Source organism: Halichoerus grypus, chromosome 5, assembly GCF_964656455.1.
Source record: "Halichoerus grypus chromosome 5, mHalGry1.hap1.1, whole genome shotgun sequence".
Lineage (NCBI taxonomy): Eukaryota > Metazoa > Chordata > Mammalia > Carnivora > Phocidae > Halichoerus > Halichoerus grypus.
Window position 1 is genome coordinate 107531201 of NC_135716.1, and position 20473 is coordinate 107551673.

The 20473-nt window shown below is 37.8% G+C and overlaps 1 protein-coding gene across 1 annotated transcript in view; it reads left to right on the plus strand.

Moving 5' to 3' along the window:
- Nucleotides 1-20473, plus strand: part of DPYD (dihydropyrimidine dehydrogenase) — a 794994-nt gene that overhangs the window by 676104 nt on the left and 98417 nt on the right. The window contains exon 20 of the mRNA XM_036111511.2: nucleotides 358-537. Coding sequence (XP_035967404.2) covers nucleotides 358-537 — 180 coding nt within the window. The remainder of the gene's footprint in view (nucleotides 1-357; nucleotides 538-20473) is intronic.

The window sequence follows — 20473 nt, forward strand, 5'->3', positions numbered from 1 at the left end:
TATAAATGCAACTGACTGGGTCTAATTTTTTACAGCTGTGCTAAGGTTTGCCTGACATACAGTAAACTGCACATATTTAAAGTGTACAAGCTGGGCCAGTTTTGAAATACGCATACGTCTGTGAGGCCATCACCACATCGAGTTTATGAAAGTAGTCGCTGTCCCTGAAAGTTTCCTTGTGCCCCTTCACAGTCCCTCCCTCCCCACCCCCACTCCCATCCTCACGCAATGATTGATATACCATGCTTGGGACAGAGCCTGGAACATAAATCAGTTTTCTTGAATAAATGCAAAGTGAGTCCATTTGGAGAATTAGCTCTTAGGTTGACGTGTGGTTGATTGCTCCATCTTTTCTAGGTATGCAGTGCTATTCAGAATCAGGATTTCACTGTCATCCAAGACTACTGCACTGGCCTCAAAGCCCTGCTGTATCTGAAAAGCATTGAAGAACTACAAGACTGGGATGGGCAGAGTCCACCTACAGTGAGTCACCAGAAAGGGAAACCAGTTCCCCGTATTGCTGAACTCATGGGAAAGGTATGGACTCACTTCTCCTGTTGTCCTTAGGAACTCTACCTCGGTCACTTTCTATATCAGGTCTTGTTTTCCTTCCTACCATCTCCTTAACAGAGGAAACACAGTGCCTTTTGGATGTTATTTCTGTAGTAGAATCGTTCTGAAGGAGGCTTGATTACAGCTATGTGATAGGTCTGTGAGTTACATTTTTATAAAACCAATATAACACAAGGTCACATAAAGGAAAAAAAGATTGAAGTCTGTAGTGTAAAGTGCCTCCAAATTCTTGCTTACTGTGGTGATGACTGGCATTCTTTCCAGTGGGAGGCTGGAGATTTCTTTATTCTTTAACAAGCTCTGGAAATTATAACATTACCTTTCTATTTTCAAGACAATCAAATCACTGGAGCCCTGAATAATATGATGAAGTTTTTAAAATTAAAATCTAATCAGTATCTTTTGTAACTGCTTCTGCCATGTGGTTAAACCTGGGCTCAAAAGGTTATGTCCCAACTTTCTCACTAACTGCTATTTTCAGAGAAATATATACTACATTTACATTTTGTATAATACAGTGATTTTAGCAAATCTTTTCTAAAACAACATTCAGCATTTTGCCTTTGTATTTCCTTTGTATTATTCTAAATAGACAACCATTGTCAGAAGACGTTTCTTGAGTCCTGAATGAGGGGAGGAAAAAATTATAATTCTTAGTCTTTTCAGCTTGTCACTACATCAATAATTAACTTTAAAAAAAAAGAAAGGCAAGTATAAAAAGATTCTTTAAGGAAGCATTTAATAATTCAAATGAATCTTAACTTGAAACAGGTCACATGAGAAAGAATGGAAAACAAAAACCCTGGATACTCTGCTTTGGATGGCAGGGTTAGGGACTCTGAAAGAAGAGAAACATCATATAACTGACTTACATTTGGCTACTTTTAATGGAAACTATCACTCCCCTCCCAGGTAGCCAAAAATAAGGGCTTCTTGAAAAATAACGTGCATGATTGCAAGTCCAGTAATGAAAAACAAAAGGGAGAAAGAAATAAAATCTTACAGTGTGAATTCCTAGAAAATACCGTGATGAATGACTCCGTGAGTGGCAATCAAACAGAAAAAGGAGTGGGTGGCATTAATATTTATAATATTGTAATTAGCAAGACTGTGCCTAAGCAGCATTATTAATGTAACTAATCATATTATCATAAACTGAGTCTGCAGTATTTAGACAGTGAGTGTTCTTGCCTTTATCAATGACCATCAATATCTGGAGTTTGTTCATAGCAAAAAAAATTTTTTTTCTCACAAATAACTTTATACTCATTCAGTGTAAATATCCTAAGTAAATTGGTTCTGACAAGATAGTTTTGATAGTTTATGACCGTTCCGTAAAAGCATCGTCTCAAATTCGAGTGGTCACCCTGTAAGCTGAAATGTAAGTAGCTGCTTTGCACTGTGCTGTTTTGTCTTTAAAGGACTTCCACGTTCATTTCAAAACTTACATATTCAAATAAAAGATGAATAATGATGGAGACACTTGTGTCAATGATATAAGTGGAAACTGATTTTCTGATAGTTTGAATCTAGATTCTGACTTTTTTTTTTTTGGTGAGCCCAGCTTTCATCAAAATCCTGTGTCATTTTCAGCATTATCATTTAAAAAAAACAAAGTTTTTTCACATAGATTTTGCCTGTGTGATTATATTAGCGATTCAGTGCTCAACGCTAAGCTGAGGAACTAGCAATTGGTCTGGTAATAGACTCGGGGTGGGCTGACATGACCAAAACAATAGGCGAGGGTCCCCTTTAGCTTAACAGTGAATCAGAGTGTGTTGGATCCAAGGTACAGGGGGCTTCCTAACTGTTCCTTCATGGTGTTGCTGGTGTGTGTGCATATATCTTTGAAAACAAGTCATATTGTTTTCTCATTAGCTGAAGAATAGGATGCTGTTCTTTATAGTGTTTTCATGTTACAGGGAAAACAAGAGGTGATGTAGACCCTTTTCAGAAGGACCCGCTAGAAGTAGCTGGCTTCTTTAGGTAGGAAAGATTTGTTTGGAAAGTACAATTGTTACTCTACTTAATCTTTTACTCAGAGGTCAGGCCAGAATAAATTAGAGTAGAAATGTAGAAGAAACCAATTACAATACGGTGTTTGAAGATGGAGAGAAAATGAGACATTAGCTATGGAAACAAGGATTTGGCCAAATTAATTGTGTTATCTTTTAAGTAATTAGTATCTTTAATATACTCTCCCTTTGCATACCCTCACTTATTAATTCTTTAAACTTCCCAAGCAATGTTTCTTCAGGTGGCTTTGGAAAGGCAAAGAAGTCAGTCATTTATAGTTTGCTCTGCTCTTATGGTGCAAGTCGTATACATCTGTACCTGCCAGCATGAGAGCAAACCCCATACGAAGAGCAGCAGCCGGCTTTGCCACACCGCGGAGCAGTGGGTCTCAAACTGCTGGTGCTTAAAAATCATGGGGCATGCTTGTGAAAAATGTAGATTCCCTGGCCCCACTCCGAGATGCCGACTCAGTTGGTCAGAGGCGGGTCCAGGAATGTGCCTTGGCACGCGGTGGTTCTGATGGACGGATCCAAGGATCCACCTTGCCAAAAGTAATAAAGAAGATAATAGCAACAGAATATCATTAGAGATTGAGAAGTTAGCTGTGAGCACAACACGAGCTTTTCTTGATGGAGGAAGCTGGCACTGATGTTGAGCTGGAAGAGAAGTCAAATAGAGAATCAGGCGAGGAAGTCCAGAGAAACAGCGTACTGAGTTCTGAATGGCCGGTGCTTTGAAAGTACGTGATAAGGAAGCAGGGGCAGGGAATTTGTGCAGCAGTTAGGTCCAAGACATGTAAGCAAAAAGAATCGGGAGGACAGAGACGCTTTGCCATCAAAGACGTAACATCAGCTCTGAGGAAATCTGTGAGGATAAGGAAGCAGAGACTATTCACAGGATCTTCAGAAAGGAAGGGTCTCAGCAGCAGAGCGCCCAGTTACTTTAAACTCTGTAATCTCAATGCCTCCTTCCCCCTGGTGAAAACCTAGGCAGCTCAGTGAAAATGAAGTGGTCACTTGCCACATATAGGACAGAGGTTGCTAGTGGAGTCCAGAGTAAGACTGGTGGGTTTGCATGATGTTTCATTACCTAACTAGGTAAGCAAGTTGGACAAGTTAATTCATCTCTCCAAATCTCTTTCTAAAACTATCAAATGAAGATAGTCACAATATAAGTCCGGAGTCCCTCGTTAATAATTCTGAAATCCAAAAAGTGCTGAAACCCAGTGTTTCATTTGGCAGCACACATGACCTGAACTGATGTGAGGCTATTATTAATTTTTATTTATTCTTTCTAGAGTGAACATTTATGTGTTTACTGCAGAGAGACTAATGTGTTTGATTCCAGGTTGCTACCCCACATCTTTCTGGGGGTATTAGGTAAAAGGTGGCATGTGCACCATTTTACTTTTCTAAAGCACCCCCCCCCCACCACCGCCAAATTCTGAATTCTGAGATATATTTGGCCCCAAGGATTTTGGTTAAGGGGTTGTGAAGAATATTTAATTGAGAATACAACTGCAAGTATAACTTTATCCATAGAGGTGGAGGCAAAGTATATATTTTAGTGATATCAGAAAATAAAATATTAGTATTTGGAATTTTTAGATGTGGCAAACCACAGTATGTTGAGATTATTTGCTTGGGAAATATGAAAGAAATTGGGTGCTCCAAGATTAGAACAGAAAATTTTGCAATCAAAAAGCATGGAAGGAAATGACTTCACATTTTTTGTGCTTGGGATGAGAGTAGGATTGCTAAGCAAGAGCCCTCAAAAGGGAAACAGCACAGGCCAAAACTACTGACTGGTTGGGGTTTGCATGCATTTTCACTCTCTGTTCCCTACATCTAGAATGTCTTTCCCACTCATTGAAGAGAAATTCGCAAGCACTCCCTCCTCTTTTTAAATTATTCTTTGATCTCTACACCAGAATTAATTTCTCGTCTTCAGCCTTAGTTGTAACAATATCACACAGCATTTGGACTTTTAAATGTCTTTTTCCTCTACTAGACAGCAAGCCCACTTCCCAATTCCTTGGACACCTACTGATACGCAGTAAGGGCTCAGTAAATGCCACTTATGTCAGTGAATGACAAATGGACTCTAAGAAAACAGTTAAGTGGTAGCATTAAAAATTGGTGGTCATTTGACTTACCAACCCATTGCTTTTCCCGTCACATCAGAAATTAAACGAGTGTAAGAAGGAAAAAGTAACTTTGAACTTAAAGTCCTATTTCATGTATAAGCCTAGTTTGGTAAAATGAGATGGAAAGAAGTCAGAGTGGAGTGAGATAGGCAGGTGAGCAATCTTTATTCCTTCTTGACTTAGCAAAATGTATTTCGAGTCTAAGCTTCTCGAGGACCGAGACCACACACCATGTGCCCGTGTCTGACCCAACATCTACTCTTAGGAGCAATGGTGTGCTAGCTGAATTGCTGAATAAATACAGTGATCAATCACTTATTTATTGTAAGATGTATTTTAAATGTCATTTCCTTTGTGAAGTCATCTATGACCCTCCTCTTCTCTGTCTGGGAAAATTGAGGCCCTCATTTCTCAATTGATATTGCAGTTTTATTATCTTCTGGTTACATGTCTTCTTGTCCATCACTGAGGTCATTATGAGCATCTTGAAAACAGAGATGATGTCTTATTTATATTTGAATTTTCAAGCACCTAGCACAATGCTACATGTTTATAGAATTAAACTGCATAAACTGTCTGCAGTGTCCTTATTTGGAGGAAAAAAGAAACCCAATTTATAATTAAAATTCTAGCTAGTCCCTTTCAAGAATAGCAGAGATTTTACAAAGAAACAGCAAATGTGCCAAATTACTTTCAGTAGGTATTAGAACATGGTGAAATACACATCAGTGATACTAAAAGTGAATATAATCTGTGCTCATTAAAAAGCTTTCATTAGGATAAAATCAGAAAAACTGTCAATGTGCTTGTATAGCACCTCTTGAAACAAGGCTTTATTTTGATAATAGAAACAAAAACATGTGCGTCCATATGACCAGATACATCATTATCATGTTATTTTAGAGCCACGAGTGATATGATTTTAGAAAACTATTGCTATCTGGTTGTGACATTTTATATGCAAATATCTAACCATCTATTTATTTGTTTCTGGCATGTTACCCAACACAGAGAACAAAGAACTGTCCAAAAGGACCGTATGACGTCATGAGCATGACCATTAGAAAAGGCCTAATAACAACAGTCTTCGAAGCGGAGAGTAGTACCTCCCATTTATAACTTTAAAAGTTTTCTGTCTTCCATGCTATTTACACTTTCATACTTTTTATTTTTCCAAATTGAGATATAATTTGCATAAAGAAAAATGCACAGGTCTTAAATGAACCATTTGATGAGTTTTGGCAAATGCACACATCCATGAAATCCTCACTTCTGTCAAGGTATCAGACATTGCCAACATTTCAGAAGACTTCCTTCTGCCCCTTTCCAGTCATTATCTCTCCCTCCCCCCCACTACTAGAAGTAAATGCAATTTAGTTTATATCATCATAGATTAGTTCATTCATATTCTGTAGCATTATATAATTAGAGTTCCACAGAATGTATGTTTTTGTGTGTGTGGTTGCTTTCCTCAACCACTCCAGTGGTTTGGAGATTCATGCATGTTGTTGTGGGTGTTAAGTAACTCATTTCTTTTTATTGGTGAATAATATTCCATTGAATAAATATATCACAATTTGGTTATTCATTCAAAATGACATTTGAGCTATTTTCACTTATCCAGTATTATAAATATGTCTAAAATAAGCATTCAGGCATAACTGTTTTTGTGAACACCTATTTTCATTTCTCTTGACTAATACCTAGGAGTGTAGTGTCTGCGTCATAAAGTGATGTATGAGCTTTAGAAGAAACTTGCTAACAGATTTCATAGTGGTTGTACCGGTTTATACTCCTGCCAACTGTGGGTAGGTGTTTCAGTTCTTTCACATTCCAGCCAACATTTGGTATTCTCTGTCTTTTTAGTTTGAGCCATTTTAGTACATGTCCATTGGTATTTCATTGTGATTTGAATTTCCATCTCCCTGAAAACTAATGATAATAAAGACTTCCTCATTTTCTTATTGGCCATCCATATACCTTTTCTGTGAAGTACTTATTCAAATCTTTTGCCTGCTTAAAAATTGGGCTTATTTTTTTACTGAATTTTCTTTACATATTCTGGATACAAGTCTTTAGATGCAGAAAAAGCATTTAACAAAAATCCAGCATCCACTCATACTAAAAACCTAGTAATAGAAGGTAACATCCTCAGTTTGACAAAGGACATGTACAAAAAATTCTACAACACGTATCATATTTAAATGGCAAATAAATAAACTTACTCTTCTAAGATCCAGAACTAGGCTTGCATGTCCACCTTCACCACTTCTATCCAGTATTATACTGGATGTCCTAACTAGTGTAGTAAAGACATAAAAAGAAATAAGTGGCATCCAGATTGGAAACCTACTAAAACTGTCATTTGCAGATGGTAATATTGGATACATCAAAAATCCCAAAAAAGCTATAAAACACTATTAAAAACAATAAATGAACTAAAGAAAGTTTCATGATACAAAGACAATATACAAAGTCAGTCATATTTCTAGATGAACAATAGAAACAATGAACAACCAGAAAATTAAATTTTAAAATTCCATTTACAATAACATTTAAAAACCACAAAATACTTAGCAGCAAATTAGCATGTATGCAATATCCACACACTCAAAACTATAAGGGATTGCTGAGAAAAAATAATGAGAAAAAAAATCAATGGAGAAATACGTTCTCTCCAAATTAATCTGTAGATATAGCACAATCCCAATCAAAATCCCAATAGATGTGTTTGTAGAAGTCGACAAGCTGACTCTAAAATTTTCATTGGTATTTAAAGAAGCTAGAATAACCAAAACAGTCTAGAAAAAGAACAAAGCTTGAGGATTTGAACTATCTGCCTTCAAGTTTTTCTATAAACCTGTAGTCATCAAACAAGCATGTTTTAGTGTCAGGATAGACCAATAGATCACTGGAACAGATAGAAAATCCAGAAATAAACCCACACATATATACTCAATTGATTTTTCACAAAGATGCCAAAGCAATTCAATGGAAAAAGGAAAGTCCTTTCAATAAATGGTGCTAAAATTAATGGAACCTCGTATTTTCCTCACACAGGACACAAAAGTAGTTTTAAACATATGATAGATATAAAAGTATAAAAATTTTAAAGAAAACATAAGTAAATAGTGTCATGATCTTGGGATAAGGAAAAATTTCTTAGATAGGATGCCAAAAGCACTAACCAACAGGAAAAAATTGATAACTTACATTTCATTAAGATTAACTTCTGGTCATCAAAAGACACAGTTGAGTAAATGAAAATTCAAGCACAGAATGAGAGAAAATATTAATGATATTTACATCTCACAAAGAACTCGTGACCAGAATAAATGTATACAATACTTTAAAAATGTAAACTGGAATAATATGAAATAATTTATTTTCATCATAAGTATATGGAAATCTTAAAATGAAAAGTCCATGGTGAGGGACCTACCTGTAGGCTCTTGCAGCTAACTTTCATCCATCTGTGATAACTTTTTTTTCCCTCTTTTCTCTAATACCACTTGCAGAGCTAGCCCAGAAAAGAGGGAGTGAGGGAGATGAAAGCCATTTTCCTTCAGGTTCATCTTACAGTCCTGTGGTTCTCGTCCATGTTATTTTCTCCCAGTGCAGCTTTGAATCCCTGTGGTTATTCTCTTTGAGGCTTCCAGTTGGGTACTTTACATTGTTAGAAAACTTCCAGATGACATTCTACATTTCTTCAGTTACTTGGGTACTGACTGAAACCGGAAGCAGTATTATTAAGATCACTTTCTATGACGAGCCAGACTGCATGAGGCTAAATATTTTTATTGATTGAGCTCATTTCAATAAACAAAAACCAAAAAAACAAAGCTCCAGTTCCTGGAAGTTCAAATTTTCCAGGATTACCAAATCAGAGTCTACTGCATAGATATTATGGGGACTTATCTACATCTCTAAATATCATCAGATGGTTTGAGTAGTATCTTAGGTAGAATGCTGAAATGCCAAGTATCCTTAAAGAATAGGGCCGACACCTGTTTATAAATGGTGATTATTCCTACTTAGAAGCAAAAACTGTTGAATAAGATTTGATAGCCCCTTCTTGTAGTTCTGAGTGTCTAATCATCTCATTAATGTTTAATGATCCCACAAAGGAGTCAGTGTGCTATAGTGAAAAGAGCACAGTGTTAGAGTCTAGCAGGTCTAGAATCCAGGCCCAGTGGCTTACTGCTGGCTGAACTTGGGTCAGCTACATGAATCACACAATCCTCTATTCCTGTATTGGCAAATTGAGATAATGATACCAGTTTCACCAGTACTTTGTGAGGACTAGAAATTACATATGTAAAGTGTATAGCACATAGCAAGCAGGCATTCTGTACATGCCCAGTATTGTTATAGTTAATTCTAAAATAGATGATGGACAGCTAGATACGTAGCCACATAGATACATACATAGAACATAAGTAGACATACAAAAATATTGGGGTAAGTTGTATATGGGATACTTCCACGTTATTTGTATACTTTCTTTTCACCTTCTACTGATAACATGATTTAGGTAGCTTAGTTTTATTTGATCTGGTCAAAAGCTTGCATCTTTGTCCTTTGAAGCACTCTCCTTTACAAAAAACAAAAAACAAAAACAGAAACAAAGCTTCTAAATAATTCAGAAGTGTTCGCTTTCCAGGTAAAATGGAAATAAATTTGTTAATTTGGGGTTTAGGCAGTAAAATAGCACGAGTGGTCCATCGTTGGTCCTAAAATAGGTAGAAGGGAGGAGCCTATTACTGTTGGCAAATCATAGTAACAATACCAGAATTTAAAGTGAACCACTAGGGGAGGTGCTGGTAGGAGTCTCTCATGTTATGGAATGAGGTAGTTCTGCTTTGCTTATCACCAAAATAGTTTGTGCCATTATCAGCCTTCCCAGAATGGTTTCTTTCCCATCTCAGGGGTAAGTGGGTTTATTTCACAGGGCAACTCCCATCAGTTGGTAGTGGTTGCCAGCAGCAGTGTATAGAAAAAGATTATGCTCCAAAGCCAAGTCCAGCAGAGGTGTGCGAATAAGTGGCAATACCTCCATCAGCATGGACACAGGATAAGATGTGGCAGAATATGGCTTCCCACTTCCCTGAGTGTGGAGCACTGACCGTTTGCCCAATCTAGGAATTTGGGCAGCATTGAGCTTTGCAATCTTTGTAACCACTGCAGCTGCCTCATTGCAATCCACCATTGTGTGCCTGAAATAAAATGTAAACCATACATTTTTACTGTTTTGCCAGCATCCCACCATGCTTTGCCTTCATCCGTCATGCTTTTAAAAAGTATGATTTCTTATTTCTCGTCATTCATAAACAGATATCTAATTGCCAAGCACAGATGTGATTATTCTTTTGTCACTTTCATGAAAGTAAGTGGTTAAGTATAATTCCTCATACTCCATCAAATATACTGCTTTAATCAGAATGCACATTATCAATATTAATTATACACGTAAAACTTGTGTAAAAGTACTTCCCATCTTCAACACACTTACCTACATTAATTTTGATGTTACTTTTAAGCCAGGAAAAAAAAAAAAAAAACTCAGGATTTTTCTTGTTCTGGGTGGAGATTGAGGATTTATAAAGAAAGCATTACTATAAGCATGTAAGATGAAATTTGAATTCAAATACTGTCCTTGAACTCACCCCCCCTACCCTCCCTCCTAAGAACTCTATAAAATCAGTGCACATTTATTGCAAACCAGTTAGCTTTTTTCCTAATCCTGATTTTATGGAGTAAGGCAAAATATCTCTCTCTAATTCTGAGCTATGCCCTTGAGATTCTCCCTGAGAAAAAAATACGTATTTGTTATATCTCTGTTTAAGCTCATCTGCCCACTTGAATAAAGGGAGCATTAGATAAAAGATACAATTTTCTGCTAATTAAAGGGGTCAAAGAGCCATTTTGATAATATGAAGAGTCAACAGAAATTCTAATTATATTCAGCTTTATGCCAATTTGTCCTAATCTAAGATTTGAGAAAAAAAAATAAGTATCTACTTTTTGAAATTAAAAAGGGGGATCTGATTTACCAAAAAAAAATTTTTTTAAATAAAACAAGCCATAATTAGTTGTGGGTTTTTTTTGTTTTTTGTTTTTTTATTTTTGTTTTTGTTTTATTTTATCTTTCAGATTATACAGATCATAACTGCTATTGAACAGCTTTACCAAAACCCTAGAAGCCTAGGAAGGATAGGCCAAGATATCTTTAATTGCACTGAATAATTAGCAATCTCACAGTTAACCAAATCAGTTTATATATCCAGATGAAATATCCATCCCCTTCCCTCTTCTCCTTAGAAACCTGATCACTCTGTTAGGTTGCCCATATTAATCTAGTTAACCATCTAATTTCTAAATATCCCCTCTATTTTATGCTGTATAGCTACTGGAAGTGATTTTATTAGGTGTCTCAGATCCATACCCTCTAATAGTCTGTGCTTCGTGGTCACATGTGACGCCTAGAAATGTGTTTGAGATGTGACTACAGCCTACACAGAGAAATGTGCTAATGCTGCTCAGAGAATCCTTTGGTTTGCAGCTTCAGGCACTGCTTGTGAAGTTGCCCCATTGACGGAAATGCCCTGAAGACCTCACTCCCAGTCCCTCACACCTGCTGGCTGGTGTGCTATGGATTATTCACAGCAAACACCGTCAAGATTGTGCCTTTTGAAGATTTGTTGCCATACATCTTTAAAGCGTTTCGCTTGTCTTCCCTGCTTATCAATTTCGTCCCATTTCATCTCAAACTATAGAACCTTCTCTAGATCCTCTTCTGGCAGTTAATTTCTGCATGCATCCAGTCCATCTGAGCTGTAAAATGTCACCCATCAAGCTAGTCATCTTTCAGAACCTAAATATCACCAAGTCTTTGTTTCCATTTAATGTAGATCCTAAGTGAAACTAATGAAAGTAAACATAACATTCATGGTAATCCAGGCCTCCTAGGAAGAGAATTCAGTTGTACTCTATTTATTGAGTACAGAAGAAGCCTGCTTTAAAGATTATTCTACTCTGTTCATGTGTTTGGTGTTGGTGGTAGGCACCAACATCGGTGGTGTTCACTAACATTTTCTGGTTCCATAGGAGAAGCAAATCTCCTTACCTCTTGGATATTCCATGTGACTAGGTGACTTGCTTTAGTCAATGAAATGTGAGTGAAGTATGGTATGTGATTCTGGGTGGAAACATTTAAGCTGGCACTCGATTCTCCATATTTGCTTCCTTTGCCACAGTGAACACCAGAGTCTCATGTTGAGAAGGTGGCAACATAAAATGGGTGGCCTAGATTGCTGAGACACCACTTACAGGACATCTAGAGACAGCAGACTTTTTGTGAGTGAGAGACCAACTTTTATTGTGTTAGGTCACAGATTTGGGAGTTATTACCACAGTACGATCAGCTGGTAAGGATTACACAGAGTTCCAAATAACTGTACCTGCTGCCAGAGGGACTGACGGCTACAGAGGTAGCCCTTTGAAAAATTATAAAATGGAAATGCTCACCTTTAGTGATCTTCACTTTCCTTTCTGCGTGTGGTCCCACCTGCTGGCAGCTGATTCCATAATGCAGTTTCCCATTACATTACTCCAACCTGCGTCCGATTTCTCTGATGATAGTGGAGAGCCTTTCTTTCTAAACCATACAGTGAACACGTTTATTCTTGCCTTGTACCTGGTTTTCCTAAGTTATGTGAAGATATCCAACAGTTGGCCTAATCCAACTGAGGAAACAGAGCATAGTATGTACCTTACATAACTTCTTTCTTGTTAGTAGTAAGGACTTGGGCAACTTGCATACTTTCTCTTAGCTACCATTTTCTCATCCAAAAACTTGGGATAATAATATAGATCTCATAGGATTGTTGAGAAAAATAAGTAACAGGGTCTAAATTTCTTCTGAAAGGAAGGTCAGGTTCTAGAAAACGTCATCTCCACTCACTATCTCTCATTCCTTCCTTGTTTTTCTATCTTCAACCCATCAAAATTCAATTTCTACCCATCCCCACTCCCCAGATCACTAGAACTGCTCTTGCTGAAGTTATCAGTGATTTAGTTCTCACCAAATCCAGTAGTTTCCCAGTCTTTATGAGGTCTTGTTATATTCAACAGTTGACCACTCCTTCATATTTGAAATTTCTTCTTTGATCTTTGGGTACTCTTTTCTCCTGGTTTCTCCTTTACTTTTTATCAAGCAGACAATTGCTAGCACCTAGCATGTGCCAGGCATCATAGAGCAGATATTAATAATAACATAACTGCCCTCCCTTAAAAGGATCACAGACTAGTGTGGAATATGACAGTTAAAGAGTTATTTATAACGTAGTGATAATTACAGTGATAGAAAGATATGCACAGGATAGCAGGGGTGGTGGGTTGTCTGAGAACGTTTTCCAGACTAATCTGAAACTTAAGATCTAGTAAGTGTAGGAAGAATAATACCTCAGGCTAAGGCAGAGAGCGTGGCAAAGTCCTGGATGTAAATAACATTTCTGTGTGTGGAGAGAAACTTCTTGGACTTGATCTTTAGGACCACTCCTCTTTTTTGGCCTTAAATCCTTGTACTTCCCCTATTTATGGCTCTCATGTTACCATATGCGCTCATCAGACCCGTGAAGCCAATTTTACTCTCCTTGTTGTCATCTTCCACATTTGTATTCTCATCAAAGACCTACCTCTGGACCCTACACACCCATCTCTTCAGCTTTCTGGTGGACTTTGCCATGCAATAGCCCTGCTCAGTGCTCTTCCCGCAACCTAGGAATAAAACAACAGTAGTGATTATCCATGACAATTATATAAGCACTTTATAATTTACAAAGCACTTTGGCATACATTATCTCACCAGCTGCTTCCTTAATGTAATAGCAGCAGTGGGCAAAAAACCGTGTCACTGCCAACAGCGTTTTTCTGACCTTGGTCTCCCAGCCCCACCTACTAAAAACATGAGAGCAGCTGGATGGGAGCTGATTAGAGGCTGGAAGCTGACCTTGTCTGGGGACCAGGGGAGTATGACAGCAGCAGTTGCCACCTCTACCTTCTCCATCTCCACAGGGGCAGTAGAGCAAGCCAGAGGTTTCGTGGCAAAATGTGGGAGGCTGCACAGAGCAACCAGGCTTCTCATGAGCTGCCTTAGTGCAGGCTGAAGGTGGCAGGCATCAGTTTGTGGGAGGTTAAGCACTTATCCACTCTCCCCCACTTTTCTGATTTCTTATTTCTTACATGCATTAACTATCATTTTGAAAGTTTTAGTCGGTTAATTAAATTCTTCTAGTGTTGATGCTAAGAAAGCTGAAACATTTTCAACTGAGATTGACACTACTCAAGGCATCGGCTTCACTGATGTTTGTTCAGCAACACTCCAATATGTCACAGGATTGCTGAGAGAACATCTGAGAGCTATAATGAGCTAAAAGTCAAGTACAGGGGAAAATGTGTTCCAGACTGCTGCAGATGTTCTCAAATCAAATCATATTTCTGTGAAATGCCATATAGAATATTCAGCGATTGAAGGATGCAACATGAAAGGACAGTTCAATTGATTTGCACTGTTTTAAAATTTTATTTAGCTTAAATTATATGAAATGTGGTGGCTTTTTTTTCACTTTTAATCAATTAATAAGAGACGCTCTTGATCCTAATGAGCTTCAAGGATAATTTCCTTGAGCTAAGAGGCATGCATTAACTGGTTAGGTAGGAGTCAAAGCCTAGACAGGGGAGCAGTTGAATAAGGGAGACAAAGTCAAGTCGAAGGACAGACATTCTATAGCCCCACTTTCTTGCCTTTATTTCTCCTTTATTCCTTTGGCACCAAAGTTGAGCAAACCTCTGTTTAATTAATTCACCAAGATTCTGATAAACCTAACTGTGGCTCATTCTGTCCCTCCTGGAAAGTAAAGGAAGCTTAGTAGGAGTGGGTCAAGAAAATGCTTTGATAGATGTATCTTTTGTCGTCACCAACTTATATTCCATCACACAGGTGGCCTTGCACATCACCATAGTTTAGATAGCCTGGCCTATGATTAGGAATGATACTCTCCTAAGTGAAGGGTAGTACAAGGTAAGAACTGATAAACCCGGGTAAGGAAAAACAGAGAAAAATGATTAAGTGACGTTAGAAAGTGCAACAAAACACCCCAATGTGATACCACCTTACAGCCTCTATAATGGCCAAAATTAAAAAATATTGACAACATCAAATGTTGGCAAGAATACGGAGCAACTAGAACTCTTGTACTTTGCCAGTGGGAATATAAAATGCTACCATGACTTGGAAAAACTCTTCAACGTTTTCTTATTTAAAAAACCAACAATTCCATTCTCAGGTATTTATCCAAGAAAAATAAGAACACATTTCCATAACATTTGAAATAGATGAATTTTAAAAACAGTATGTTAAGGGAAGGAAGCCAGACACAAAAGAATACTTACTAACTCATGCCATTTATGTGGAGTTTAAGGGTAGGAAGAAAAAATCTATATCATTAGAAATCACAGCAATGGTAAGTAGAGACTGACTGGAAGAAAACACAAGGGAACTTTCCGGAGTGGTAGAAATGTCCTATACCTTGACTGGGTGACAGTTTCATGGATAGATTTATTTGTCCAAATTCCTCCAACTGTATGCTTGCAGTCTGTGCAATTGTACTGTGTGTATATGTATATGTAGATCAATTAAATTAATTTTATTTTTTAAAGCATACATCTAACTGACAGAAATTAGAGGCCAAGCATTCAGCAATACTTTTAGGGACAAAGTAAGACATGTCATATAAGAAATACTAAAGATTTTTTATGTCCAGATTACTTTTAATCAGGTAGCCTTTGGGAACTCAACATCTTACGAATTTAACCACTGGAAAAGAATAACTGGTACCTTGATAAAAATCTTGGCTGGAAACCAGCTTAAAGAAAATGGATGGCTGGGGGCATAAACAAATGTTATTTCCCTCTGCCAACTTGCCGGCAGCTGGGTGAGGAATTGAAGTAGTTCAAGCCCCGCGCATCAGGGAGACTGGCTAGGGCTTAGAAATCAAGAAGGACAACATCTGGCTTCTTGAGAAGTGACCTAGGTAAGGGATGTGGCATCACAATGCAAATGAGAAGCTGCTTCTTAAAGATGGAAAATTTTGATTAGGTCCTTTGGTAGGCCTTCAACTCGCTTTGCTTTGTAGGATCAGCCAGTGCCTGCAGCCTCTGTTAACAAAAGCTAGCCTTGCCTGAGGCCACAGCTCCCAGAACAGAACAGTAAGTTGACTGCTGATAGGGTGTTACATGCAGGGCTAGGCATTTTTGTCCTACTGTCCTACCCACCCTTACACAAACAAACCCAGTGGGGCATTTGTCTGGAAATTGTAAGTCAGATACATTTCTAATGCTTTAATATATGCATTGACATTTTGTCTTGCAATAGCTCTCTTATTATTGGATAATAAAATTACATCTATAGAAATAAAGGCAAAACTCTTTAGGCTGAGTTTCCATTCACTCAGGTACATTTTGTTCATTTTATGAGGCACTGCTATTACAAAGTTGTAAAGAGTCCAAGACTATATTTTGATTCTGGTATTTTTTTTTTCCTTCAAGTTTCTGCTTTTCACTTTCTATTACCTAAGATGCATCTCCTACAAAATTATGGCTGGAAACAAATATCACATATCTTTTTTGAACTCACACAATTTTTGTGACAGATTTGATTTTTGGTACTAATTGAATTTATTTTACATATCTCTGCCTAGCTCAAAAACTTTGAGTTTGGATTTTAGTCATTTAAATATATAATCTATTCATTCAACAAATATCGAGTATCGGTTACATGCCAGGCATTGTGGTAGATAATTGAGATTCAGTGATGAATAAAGATAAACCCTTTATCACTGAGGGACAGTCAACTATAAAGAATAATGGTACTAAACTTTTTAAATGCTTTACATAATTATTTATGCTTATACATGTATACATACATTTACATATACATGTGTATGTGTGTCTATGTGTATGTGTATATATATATATATATATTTATATCCCCATTTTGCAAAGGTAGAAACTGAGGCTTAAAGAGGTTTCGTTATTGCAGTGGAAACAGGATACAAACCCCATTCTGTTTATTGCAAAAACTGTGCCCTTAACCACTTTGCTATACCTCATCTCAACATAACTGTGATTATGACAGCAGAGTTATAGAAGCAGAAAGGAACAAGTGTCCATCTCAACCTGGGGGATCAGGAGCAGGTAGAAAGGGACAAATGAACTGTGTCTTGAGGGATGAAAACAGCCTAAGTTTTATGTAAATGTCCTCATTAATTCCAGTCTATAGACAATGGCTGTGGCCAAGTGATCACTTGTGAAAATTGCTCCATTGTTATTTATGGTGGTAGAAGAGTTATAAAATCTGTTAGGTAATTAATCCCATTCCCTGATAGGGCACAGGTTTCATTCTTAGTTTGTGCTTTGGGGAGCTGTTGTCTTTTAGCATAAATTCCATCAAATCTTTGTGAGTTTTGCTTTTACATTTCCTTCATCTGTGACGAGAAGATTCTATTAACAACCCTGGCACCTTCCATTAAAGTCTACAACTTCCAACTGCCAGGAAGGGATAATGAAGTGATAAATTTAATTTGCTACCAAAATATGTAAGGCAGAGATATCTAAGTGAATTTATAGCGGTAGCTATGTCTTTCTTCTTAGCATTAACAGAAGTTTTATGGCAGGTTATCAGAATCAGTACAAAAAGAACAAATATATATGACTTTATACACACAGAAATCAGATCTATAACTCTGTATCAAATCATTTCTTTCCCCCTTCTTCTTAGCATTTCTAGGCTCATCAGAACTTAATACAATGAGTTTCAAGTGTTTTATTACTTCAAGAATGAAAAGAAAAAACTGTTAACCAGACTAAGAAACACTTTTTGCTCGTTAATACAGGTACTCCGAGGTTTATACACTATGAATCCCCTTCTCCTGCCCCTGCTAGACTCTAAGGGGCTATGAAGAAAAATAACAACATCAATCCACTTGGGATTGTGAAAATAAGGGTGCTTCAAATTCTGTAGGACACAAAATCTACTTTCCCCTCATTCTTTAACTCTGTGCCATGGTTATAAAAATGATTCTTTAGTTTAAAAACTTTCGTTTGCACTTCCACTTCAAGAATTCCTTTGTTCCAGTGAACTTTAGCTCACAGAATCTCATCTTCTCACGTCTTGGCGTTGGGATCAGTCTTGTATTGCAGGGGGCCCGGGGGGCCCTAAACTGTACCCACTGAATGCAGAGCCGGGATAAGTTTTCCTTCTACCATTCAGTGATGTATGTGTTCCTCTTGTGAAACAGACAGAGCTCTCAGAGTCAGCTCTTGACTTCAAGGTTAGGTGTCCAAAGAAATGTAGAATTGATCATTAAGATATGATAATAAAAACGAGGTACATTCAACGGGCTGTTATGTTATATTGTTTTGAGGGCTTTTTTTATGTCACCTCCTTGAATCCTTGCAACAATGCCTATCAGGTTTGAATCATTATTGTCTTTTTCCTGTTGAGAGAAGACAGACTCGGGGAGGTTAGGAAAGTGGTTGAAGTTCCCATGCTAGTAAGAGCAGAGGCAACATTCTATCCCAGGTCTGTGTGTTCACGAAACCTGCCCGCTTGCCTCCTACACTTCACTGCCTCCACTTATTATCCTGTGCAGAGGATCATTGGTTCTAAGGCTTTAGATTTGATTCTTGGTTGACAGATAGCAGATTAAGATTCTATTAATCTTTGGGCAAGAAGTTGAACTTTCCACCCCTCTTGCAGTGACCTGTGGCAGTCGATTGTACTGGGAATTACACAACACCTGCTTGCTCACTTGCATTCGGTGGACTCAGGATGAATCAATGTTTTTGCAGGCACATCACCCCCTTTCCTCAGGCCCTTCACCATTGGTATCAAGAGCGTTAGATGCACTGCCTTGTCCTGCCAGCTGGACTGAGCCTCACCACATACAGTACCCTGTTTACCAGCAAAGGTCATGGGCTCGTCTCTTCTTCCTTCTGTTCCATCCCTTTATTCTGGATAACTTGACTTTTAGCTCCTGTACAACAAATCCAGTTTGGGTTATGAATTCATGTATTTACTTAGATGCATAAATTTTCCCCACCAATTACCTTAATGAGCCCATTCCTTCTGGTCTGCTGATTTATGTCTTTGATAGTGTTTGCGATAAAGAGAGCCAGAGAGTAATGGAGAAGAGCGTCGGGGAGAAGCCTGGATCCCAAGGTCTGCATTGGTCTCCCACCGACTGCTTTGTTCTCCCCAGCATTGGGCCTCCCCTTTAGCAGCTGCAGTGTCTGTCTAGATGGCTGTGGATGTCTGGCTGTATGCCCAGTCAAACTTTTGATGCCTTCTTCCTCGCTTAAAGTCACCTCAGTTTCATATAAAATCAGCCATCTAGGCAGAAGCTAGGTATTTGAATGGACTTCAGATTCTTCTATGCTAAGTAACCTCCTATGGACTTCTAGTGGCCATTACTGCCCGGGGTACCAGGCAATGGTTTATACTTAATGGCAAGCAAATCCCTAGATACACCTGCCAAGGATGTGAGAGCATCTTCATCCCTATCCAGGTGAAGCTTCCATTCATACAGTCCTTGTAATATAAGCATCATGGTGTATGCAGGTCTGTAGAGAACCAAAAGCAAACCTCTAAGTGCTATCTGAAAGTATCCTAGCTCTGGATGTGGGTACTCTCTCCTGGGTTATAATGCTTGTATATTTTCTGTATGTACTCCTATATGTTCCTCTCTGGAAGTTTCTAGAGCATACCGGGCCTCACATTCTTGGGCCAAAGAAAAATTCCCAGAAAATTATTTAAATTTTTAAAATAATTAATAATAATTATTAAAATAAATTAATAAAATTTTAATAATTTTAATAATTATTTAAATTATTTAAATTTTTTCCACTCTTTAGTTTTTATTGTCACAAGGTGCAACATGCCAGAGCTGTGATGGGGTGAGGTGAGGAAGTGTCAGGGGTTGGGCGTGGAGTGGAGAGCTCCAGGGTTTTCTTAGAGGAGATTTCAGTGTAGTGAGTATGTAAAGTCAAACGACAGTCCAAGCCAGAGGACAGCTGAGCAAACAGGAGTTATACCCCCAGTCAACATCAGAATGTATTTTTGAAGTTTTCATTCGTGATGCCAAATATGTATAGACTGTAGGTTAAAACAGTGAGTGAGTGGTGATTACTTCTTGTAAGGTGAGAATAGGGTGTATTAGAAGAGGAAATTGTGGCAGTGTTTCAAGATTTAACCCAATTCATAAAAAAAAAAAAAGTATTTATCTGATCATTACCACAGGCATCTCTAAAGCACATCTTTTTATTAGTGGTATTTCCCCCCAAATGTTTTGCCTCGGAAAGAAATGGATACTTCATCTGAGACAGACTGTAAGGAGGATGCCAATATGTACACATTTCCAGTTGGAAAGAACAGTAAATTATGGATGATACTGATCTCATCAGCAAATATTGACTCTTTAGAGCTACCAGATGAAAGTTGTGGTGATTAGACCATTCCTTAGAAGAGTTAATTTCAAATTGTAAAATGTTTACAGGTGACAACAAAGTTGGCAGAACTGTTCAACTCCTATTTTGTTTCCATTTTTTTCCCACTAAAATGAATAATCTCGATCTGGAAAGAGAACAAAAATCACTACATGAAGCCCTAGCTCTATGAGA